Below are 10,584 nucleotides of genomic sequence, written 5' to 3' on the forward strand. Positions count from 1 at the left end.
GTATTGAAAAATAACATACACATGAAGTGTATGTTATTTTTCATCGTCCTTCTCTAATTCTATTTATTTTACTTTTATTTCTATACTGAAGTCTAGAACATTCCACTAATCTCATCCGCAGCATTAGATAATAAAACCAAAACAAACAAGTACAATTAAACGCGTCCCCAATTAAATTGTATCCAAGGCATGGAGGAAGGTCGTCGGGCATTATGACCTAATACTATTAAGGGGATTAGCAGTGTTCTTAATACGAGAAGCCCTGGCACTTGTGAGCTCTCCACTGTTCGTGGTACAGTCGGCCCTGTGCCCTCCTCGACGCTGAGTCGTGGCTATTGACTGGCGGGAAACGGGGTAAGTTGGATTCCATTTTATCTTTTTATTTATCATTTAATAAAGTTTTTAATTCTGTTGTCTTGTTTACCAAACATGTTTAATAATAATTAATTCTAAATATTATAGAATGTATTCCACTTAATTGACTTCTGGAAAATAACAGGCGTTACATAATACCCTGAGTGGTAGAATAGAAATGTAACATATCGATACTAGGGATTACTCAGTGAATTGATTGGCTGTGAAAAACATATAATAAATTATTTTAAATATTAATGTTATATGCCAAATGTCAAATACATAGGTACATTCCACAGGAGTTCTCATCTAAGCTAGATACATGATCCGTCCGCCATGAAGGACGGACTTAACGTTTCGTCCCTGCCGAGCCCCTTCGACCGTTACAAGCTTGAGGGTAAACTAGGAGCAGGCATCTTCGGCGAAGTATACAGGGCCTCCGACTCACAGGCAGCCGGCAAAAATGTCGCAGTCAAGATACAAACGTATAATGACGAAAATGAAGATCACATACAAGAAGAATATAAGATACTAAGGGACTTCACTAAACATGCTAATCTGATTGATTTCTACGGAGTCTTCTGTGAGAAGTCTGAAGGGGTCAAGAAAATTTGGTTCGTGCTTGAGGTAAGAAGATTTGATATCATGTAGGTAACTTGGACAATAAAAAACAATAAACATGACAGAGAAACGAAAGAAGGTCTATAAAGCAACTGTAGTCTTCAGACAGCATAACGTTTTGTGCTTCGGGAGTTGCCAGTTTCTTTAGCAAAAGTCATCATTATTCAAATAACACAATGAATCATCCATTTTCCAGTTGTGCGAATGTGGATCTGTCATCGATATTGTCAGAAAACTGAAAGCAGTGGACAGAAAAATGTCCGAGGAACACATCGCTTACATCCTCAAATATACGATCAAGGTAAGACCATATTCGACTGACTATAAACATGTCGCTCGTCACATACGACTCGAGATGGCTGTTTATAAAACAAAGGGCCTGCCAGTCTACCTTTCAACGGCTGAATCAATTGGTAGGTACTTTGAATGCAAACTCAATTGTTCTCGGATCTGTGTCCCGGCTATTTCTGTTGCTCGCGTGACGTCGAATAAAATATTGCCAGGCGAATGTCCACGTACGTTGAAATACAATCTAGAGCCATTACTTAAAATGCACGCCGCTTTATTTGATGTGATTCGCGACGGAACAGTCGAACTTGTCGATGCGAATGTCGGTGCGCGCCCGACAACACCGTGATGGCCCCCCATCGCGGCGCATCGCTCAATTATCGTAAATAATGCTCGCGCACACAAGATATACGGATCTCTGGCGCAGTAGCCGATGATCTCTCTAACGTGGATCAGTCAAAGAAAAACCCACCTTACACCTTTCTTGTAAGGTTCAATAAAAACGGTTCAGGTTCGTCCTTCGGGCTCTCAAGTTATCGGAGAGGGTTAAATGCGTATTATCTTTATGCAAGCCACTTGGTTCACAATACCGGTGCTCTGTCCTCTTCGTAAGGCAGATCTTCCACGCATATCTATCGATGTTACATCTCGTAAAAAGTCGAACTTGTGATGTCATCTTTGTCGATATTATGATAAATTAAACGTCGATTTTTTTATATCTAAAATTATACGATATACAACATAGGATTAGTGAACCGTATAATGTATAAACAAGAACACGAATTACGTTCAAAGACTTGAGCAATTATTTCTCTAACTGTTAAGCAGTGTAAAAGAATATAAATAACAAGTGTTACCAATTTGTAAAGGATGATGGGTAAAGCAATAGCTTCTTCATTTGAAATACCTACCAAATAACTTTATACAAGTAGCGTAATCGTTTACCGGGACTAAGTAAATCACCAAGCATTTGAGTAACTATGTAACGCCAAATAATCGCTATCAAAAACTATCGATGCCCCATCCCTACATCCCTAACAACTAAACGATCGTAATGAACGCATTAAACAAGCTGATATATCAGACAGCAGAGAGCGCGGACAGCCCGCCTGCGACAGCACTGGAGCCCCGATACGTATGCAAATAGGCCCCAATGAATCTCCGGGGCGTGGGGACTTGATTGACGCTGACGTTAGTATCGCCCAGCCGTCTTAACAATCCACGAGTCCTCCGCGTTAGGGGCGGTCACTCCATCACTCCCCGTCAAACTACCGTGTTGACTGCCTCGATTGGTGCAATCAATTCTACCTCACTCATTTGTATTCTAGGCGCTCGTTTACTTGCACGAGAACAAAGTGATCCACCGCAATATAAGATGCAGCAACATTCTGATTACGAAGGACGGCGAAGTGAAACTGTCCGATTTCGGATTGTCTTGCAAATTGAATGGCACTTTGGACACGAGTAAGACGAATATTGGATCGCCGAGCTGGATGGCTCCTGAAGTAGTGACGTGCGGGGAAGAAGGTTACGGGAATAGAATTGATGTATGGGCTTTAGGGATAACAACTATAGAAATGGCTGACGGGAAAGCACCGTTTCAAGACATGCATCCAACAAGAGCGCTTTTCCAAATTGTTCGGAACCCGCCACCGGGTCTAATGAAACCAGCTATGTGGTCCAATGATATTAATGATTTCATCACTGAGTGAGTATTAATAACTAACTCTGCTCAACTCATTCTTCAATTCAAAACCTTACATATTGATTTATTTTTACAGATGCCTTGAGAAAAATCCTGAACATCGACCCTATATGATGGAGTTAGAAGAGCATCCTTTCATACAATCGGTTCCAGAAAATGATTTCCACGTAAGTTTATTTTAAGTTACCTTATTATTCTTAATTAAAGCGCCGAAAAACTAATGTAATGTTTTTTTTATATAGCTAACCACAGAATTAAAAGTACTAGCAGCAGATATGAAAAATAAAGTTTTAGAAGAGAAAGTTCCTGAAAGAATGATCAAGGATGGCCTGCTAACAATACAAGGTGTTAGTGACCCAGAAACCATGCAAGTAGAAGATTTGGCTGCATTGGAAAAGTTAACAGAGGACAATATTCTTGCTGAGTTGCAAACTAAATTAGTAAAAGGGTCATTTACATCATTTATCGGAGATGTCCTTCTTATTCTCAATCCGAATGTTACTGACGACATTTATAACGAATCTGTGAGTTAATGTAGATAACTAATGGAAGTCATTCAATCAATCCAATTAGTTGTTTGATTGTATATAATTTACATTTACATTTTCAGTACCACAAAAAATATGAATGTAAATCAAGATCAGATAACGAACCACACATTTTTGCGGTAGCAGACAGCGCTTATCAAGACGCCCTACATCATAACGAGCCCCAACACGTCGTATTTTCTGGTGAATGTAAATCTGGGAAGACTACAAACATGCTGCATGCACTATCTCATCTCACTTATTTAGGTGCGATGAAAAATAATACAGCTGAGAGGATACAGAAGGCTACAAAAGTTATACAAGCAGCTATCACTGGGGCAACACCACTAAATGCACATTCTACCAGAGGAATCTTCCAAATTCAAGTAACTTACGGCAGTTCTGGTAAACTAAGCGGCGCTATATTCTGGCTTTATCAACTAGAGAAATGGCGCGTCTCATCAACTGACATGTAAGTAGATAATGTATTTTGGTATAACATCTATCTGATGGAAATAAAAGTTAAATAAGTGTTTCAGGTCTCAAGCCAACTTTGATCTGTTGTACTACTTCTACGACGCTATGGAAGCTGCTGATCGTACTGAAGAACTTTGTCTAGAGAAAAACAGGAAACATCGGTATTTGAGGATTCTTGATGAGCCAACAAAGGGCACAAAGGGAGTAAGAGAGAATTCAGAAAACAACGTCGCATTATACAAGGAATTTATTGAAAATCTCAAAAGTCTGGACTGGGAAGTGGAAGACATTACTTTCTTTGAAACAGTGTTAGCAGCTATTCTCGTATTAGGCAATGTTAGGTTCAAAGATGGTAAAAGCGGTATAGCAGAAATAGAAAATCCTGATGAAGCGAAGAAAGTTGCTAAACTGTTATCTTTAGAAGAAGTAAAATTTCTATGGGCATTGCTTAATTACTGTCTAATAGAAAGTGGAACAGCTGTAAAAAGGCGACATTCTACTGATGAAGCGAGGGATGCAAGAGATACATTAGCAAGTGCATTGTACAAGCGACTAATAGACTGGATGATCAACTTGATAAATTCGAAACTTTCATTCATGCGATCGGTATTGTAAGTAGTATTCTATTGAATCTGATACTTATTGTAAGTTCTGGTTGTTAATGATTCAAATAATTTTACAGCGGCGATAAATATTCCGTGAGCTTACTGGATATGTTTGGCTTTGAATGCTACCACAGGAATAAACTGGAACAACTGATTGTTAACACAACGAACGAACAAATACAGTTTCTGTACAACCAGAGGATGTTTGCGTGGGAAATGCAAGAGACAGCAGAGGAAGAGGTTCCAGTGGTATCATTACATTTCTATGATAACAAGAATTCAGTTGACCAACTAATGGGAAGGCCTCTTGGACTGTTTTATATTTTAGACGAAGCCAGCCGCACGGGTAGTGGTCAGGAATTTATTATGAGTAAGTAAACTTAAAAAATATTTACTGAAATATATTAAAGCGAGATTAAAACTATAATCTTGAAATATTCTCTTCAGGCACAATAAGAACGACTTGCAAGGGACCATACATCAAACTGTCAGGCAGCCATGAATTCAGTGTAGCCCATTATACAGGAAAAGTAAATTACGATTGCAGAGAAATGGCAGATAAAAACAAAGATTTCCTACCTCCAGAAATGATAGAAACCATGCGGGCTTCGACGAATGTTACTGTTCAACAGCTATTCAGAAATAAATTGACCAAAACTGGGAACTTGACCGTGTCATCTGGACAGCCAAAAGTTACTGTGGCAAGGTCTAAATCTGAAAAAGAAATGGAAAATCTGAAAGCCAGGGTAAGTGGTAAAATGAAATATTCTGTTGACTGTAAATACTTGATCATTTGAATTAGTCAATAAAGTGAAATATCGATTACTTTCAGAAATACAACACGGTATCAAAATGCCAATATTCTCAAGTACATAGAATGAGGACTGCTGCTGCGACATACAGAGCCACCAGTTTAGAGATCCTGAAGCAACTTTCCATAGGTCCCGGCAGTGGGGGCACCAACTACGTTCGATGTATCAGAGCCGACCTAAATGATAATCCTAGAGGATTCCAAACTGAAGTAGTGAGGCAGCAACTAAGAGCCTTGGCGATTTTGGACACAGCAAAAGCGCGACAGAGTGGATTCTCTAGTCGCATACCATTTGCAGAGTTCATTCGAAGGTGAGTCTTCAAAGCTTAAAAACTTGAAGATTCTAGAGAGAAAGCAATGTGTTGAAGTCTACATAATTTATTTTTCATTTAGGTACCGTTTCCTAGCATTCGATTTTGATGAAAACGTAGAAGTGACAAAAGAAAACTGCAGGTTGCTAATGATTCGTCTAAAGATGGAAGGCTGGGTGCTGGGAAAATCTAAAGTATTTTTGAAGTATTACAACGAAGAATTCTTATCAAGGTAAATAAGGGCATTGAAGATAACTATCTGAATATCTGAAAAAAGGAGTATTTTAAGGCTATTGATATATTTGTTTCAGGCTCTACGAAACGCAAGTAAAGAAAATAATAAAAGTTCAATGCATGATGCGAGCATTCTTGGCAAGAAGAAAAGCTAACAAGGACAAGTCTAAAATGCGTCACAGTAAGTATAAGTCGTCCTCAATACCGAAAATTTCTGGAAGGTGCCTAAGTATGGTAGTGACCTGTAATCTAATTTCTGCTTTCAGTAAAGGAACTCAAAAAGCAACAATCAATGAACGTAACAGAAGACGAAGCTGCGTTATTGATACAAAAAGGTAACTGAATCCAATATTTAGGAAATAATTCTTACCTTTTGAATTGATAACCGTCATAGCATAGTCGGTCCAGCTGTTTTGGTGGCTGTGTCAAAGGCGAACGTTGCCTTATTTAGTGGAACTGTTTGTAGTTGGTCAATCAAATCAGTCCATATTGTCATCTGCTTCTTCTTAACGCAAGACAAATTAATACACCTCATAATTTCAATCTTACAGCTTACCGTGGCTACATAGTCCGCAAAGCATATGGACCCCTCATAAACAAAAGCACGGGACAAATCGATGAAGAAACGGCATCATTCCTAAAGAGGTTCGCCATGAGATGGAAAAGCCGTTCTATATTCCAAGTTTTGTTACAATATCGTGCAGTACGATACCAGGATCTAGTGCATTTTTCTCAGCAGGTAACAGACTTTATCTTTTATTAAAATGTACTGGTTCATCCCCCCTGTAGTGTAGATGGCAGTAGTGTAGATTATTTTCGTGAGAAGGGGAGGATGGGTACAGTTGTACCAGTTTTTCAGTAGTATGGTTGTAACATGAGTTCATATTTGTCTGACTTTGTAGATGCCTAGAAAATGCCTGAGAAAGATAGTGCGAAGTGTGACTGAGATGTCAGAACACACTGTCAAGTATGAAGAATTAAACGGTGGTAGTTCTATGATAAAGGCTGTTGACAAGTGTGGAGGCAACTACGTTTTTTCTAGACTGTCAGCTATGGGTTCACGTAAAAAGCAAGAGTGGTATTCGCGACTATAATCACTATAATCTTTACATCTTGTTAATAAGCCAAGATTATAAAGTTTTCTAAGGATAGAAGAGCTAGGATCTGTTTTTGGTTTTAAAATAGTATTTTTAGCTAGGCAACATGAATTCATAAGGGCGTAGGTACTACCTAATTATTGTCATCAATTTAAATATCAATAAACACACACCGCTTCCCAACTTGGTTATTAATAACCTTTTTATTTTATTCCTATTGATACAACCGGGTAAGTCACTCGAATAAAACGAGAATACTTTTTCAGTTGTTGAGTCATTTATCTCATGTTCATCAAATACTACTTCTATTACGGAAGGCTTCAAGCCTTTTTGTGGTTTACCTCGTTAAAATTTTTGTTGCAAACGTAACCTGAATAATGGTACGATCATGGGATCTGCAGTTTTTCCAAAATTGCTCCATAACACGGGCCATATTGTAACAAGCACATCTATTCCTTCAAAAAGAAAGGCAATTATTATGTCCTGTCATCTTTTTCCAGGTGCATATCTACAACCAAGCAGTTTTGGAGGCACTGCTAAACACAAGCACTTCGGTCCTGCTGGATCGGGTAGACCCACATTCTAAAGAAAGCGACTTCCTCGGCTCCGGGCCTCCTACAGTTTGGAAACTTCCATTCAGAATCGACCAACTTCAGTATTACGATACTTCGTATATGTGCGACCCTTCAGCTAAGAGCAAGTGAGTATTTTGGATCCTTCCTTACATAAATACCAAGAACGACAAACCTACTAAGACTTCTGAATTTAGCCGTATCTATAAAACATATCATTCACAATGAGATAGTGAACTTTCAATATTAATTGTTTAACGTGTCCAATTTCTTCTTGTAGCGACACATTTGCCAGTCAATATGATTCCGACCACGAGCAGTGGGACGAACCGTTGAAACGTCGATTTAGTTCAGCACAAACCGACGCCAGTAAAACTTCGGCGAGCACACAGACGCTCATCACAGTGCCATTCTGCAGAGACCCTACTCAACCGGTCCCCGTCCTCCCGCCCGACGAGCCGGACAAACCATCCACAGCAAAATCTACGCGAAAAGACGGACCTGCCAATAGACCTGCAGTATACAAAAAGAAACCCAGCCAAGCTCCACATAGCTACTACCAACCACCAGAACCCTGGGCCGGAGTGCGAGATGACACGGACATTCTTGAAGACGCAGCGCCCAAACTGCGAAAGTCGAGTTACACCAGAAGTCTTTACGCTATTGACAACGAAGCCCAAGATCCGATAATGGAACTGCAAGCAATGGCTAAATCTACCAACGATATGAACGAGGACGATCCTCCGTTCAACTTCCAAGCAATGTTGAAGAAAACTCCTCGCAATAGGGCTTCGATGAAGAGGTCTAATGAGTTGAATAACGATTTAGAGGAGCGGCAGACGGTGTCGAAGCATATTATCTCGCCGAGCAAGGCTAAGCCACCGGCAGCTCCTAAATATCCAGCGCCAACGCCACCTCCTGGTAAGCCGCCTCCTACTCCTCCGGGTAAGCGTCCAGCGCCAACGCCGCCTCCAACCAGAATGGCGACAGAGACGCCTCCACCATACAGAGACAATTCGCCTCTACCCCGGTCTGTGAGCAGAGAAATGATTCGACAGAACTCAAAGGACCTCATCATTGCTGCATTGAAGAAGAGGGACTCACAAACTGACATGATTTGTCAAGACGATAATAAAGTCGAAAATGAAAAAGTGGAGTTAGCGCCCGGAATCACAGTGGAGGGAACCGTTACAGATTTATAAGAAAACAAATAAAATTTCGTAAAAAATATATTTAATCTCCATTGCATTGGAAGTCCGCATACATTTATTATTTCTATTATGGCATACAATATTAGTATTGTTTTTGACAGTTAAGTTTTTAAAGCCATAATTTTACGTAAGTCATAAGATTTTTGTTAATTTCTAAATAATATAATTTATATCTCAATAGAGTTAAGTATATTAAATACAAAAGATGATCTTAAAGCGAATTATGGCGAAACTTTGTGTTCATTTAACACATTTTTATGGTTTCATCACATCGTAAAAAAATATATCAAGTTTTATATTAACCTTAGAATAACCTTATCCGAAATTGCTTTGGTAACTTATTATATTTGCGTAAAAACTAGATTGTGGTGACATGATTACTACTACCACAGACAAGTTGAATGGTCCATGAAGGTTTGATAGCATTTATTGATGAGCGATACATCGATGCTTTATTAAATATCACGTCATTACTACATAGTAAAACATTAGAAGTATTATGCTTGAAATTAAAAATTATTTAAAAAGTGAGTAAATTAAGTAGTAAATGTAATAAAGAAGGTTTAAAGTTAGATAAGTGATTAAATGTATCGCTCATATACATAATTATAAGAACTAACAAATAAATAGATACAGTAGGTATGTTTCATTATGCGTATAAGCTCACTGTTATTACTTTAAAAGCTCGATCGAATAATTTGTACAGTGTGATATGTTTATTTAAACTTTTATTTATATTTAAACAAATATGTAATTGTTCCTTACTTTTGGAACCATCCTTAATTTTGCAACTACACTGTAGTATTTTTTAAAATGATTATATTTGATTTTTAATGTGGACATTATTCATAGTAATAAATAAAACCTAGGCCGTTTTAAGATGTATAGTGACAAAAAAATTCTTTACCAATGGTCGCTCGTGAAATTGCTTCTTTTTAGTACGAAATAATGAGTTTCTAGACAGAACACACCACAAAAATATTTCAATTTTTCCGACCACATACAACTGCCTTACATTATAAAATCACTTGGAACAAATATAGTTAATACAATAAAGTACCAAAATATACTTCTACTTTTTTATTTTTAATCTCATTTCCATATATATTTTCTTTTTAAATTTAGGCCACACATAATTTCTAATCGAATATTTAATTTCCGAAATTCTCTCGCTAATCTCTTGAAATCACATCCTATAGTTATTGCCGAATATTAATTGACTTAAAGCTACTTATTAAATTAGTGAAATACATTAAAAGGGTTATAAAAATATCAAGTATTTATTACGTTCTATATTAAACCTTAAGCTCTATGAATTCAGTCAATGTGTTACAAATGTAATAGATAGTTCAAGTGTGAAAAAACTTTTTTTATTTTGTGCCGATACCGCTTGAAATCCATTTTATGCTTAAATATTTCCCGATACATCTCTCCCACTTGCGTTGGAAAATAACTTGAACGTACATAAAACCCCCGATGTTCAGAGTATTTCAACATTTTATGAGCCAAATTATTACGTCATCAAGTTTTTAGAATTGCTTAAATTGCAGCAGGAAGATGCCACGGAACCTCTCTTAGCAATGAGAACTTAATTCTCAGAAACTATATCAATTTTGCGGTATCGGGACTTTACATTATGTTTCCATTTAATGGGTATTCCTAATTATACTGCTTCAAACCTTTCGTTAGGGTTTAGCCAAATAGTTTTGATTAAAAATCATTGACTGGCTTGCATTATAAGCTAGCAATGACGAAGATTGAAGTTATACTA

At 37.8% G+C, this 10,584-nt stretch overlaps 1 protein-coding gene across 1 annotated transcript; it reads left to right on the forward strand.

Moving 5' to 3' along the window:
* Window positions 1-678: 678 nt before the first annotated feature.
* On the forward strand, window positions 679-8,939 carry LOC124646029 (neither inactivation nor afterpotential protein C). The gene is made up of 16 exons (XM_047186046.1): window positions 679-981; window positions 1,172-1,276; window positions 2,592-2,971; window positions 3,045-3,135; window positions 3,211-3,492; window positions 3,579-3,967; window positions 4,035-4,583; window positions 4,655-4,947; window positions 5,025-5,323; window positions 5,410-5,699; window positions 5,782-5,931; window positions 6,011-6,114; window positions 6,200-6,268; window positions 6,485-6,672; window positions 7,531-7,730; window positions 7,883-8,939. Exons 1-16 carry the CDS (start codon window positions 691-693, stop codon window positions 8,802-8,804), a joined length of 4,602 nt encoding a protein of 1,533 aa, XP_047042002.1. The 5' UTR covers window positions 679-690; the 3' UTR covers window positions 8,805-8,939.
* The last annotated feature ends 1,645 nt before the right edge of the window (window positions 8,940-10,584 follow it).

Source organism: Helicoverpa zea, chromosome 3, assembly GCF_022581195.2.
Source record: "Helicoverpa zea isolate HzStark_Cry1AcR chromosome 3, ilHelZeax1.1, whole genome shotgun sequence".
Classification (NCBI taxonomy): Eukaryota; Metazoa; Arthropoda; class Insecta; order Lepidoptera; family Noctuidae; genus Helicoverpa; species Helicoverpa zea.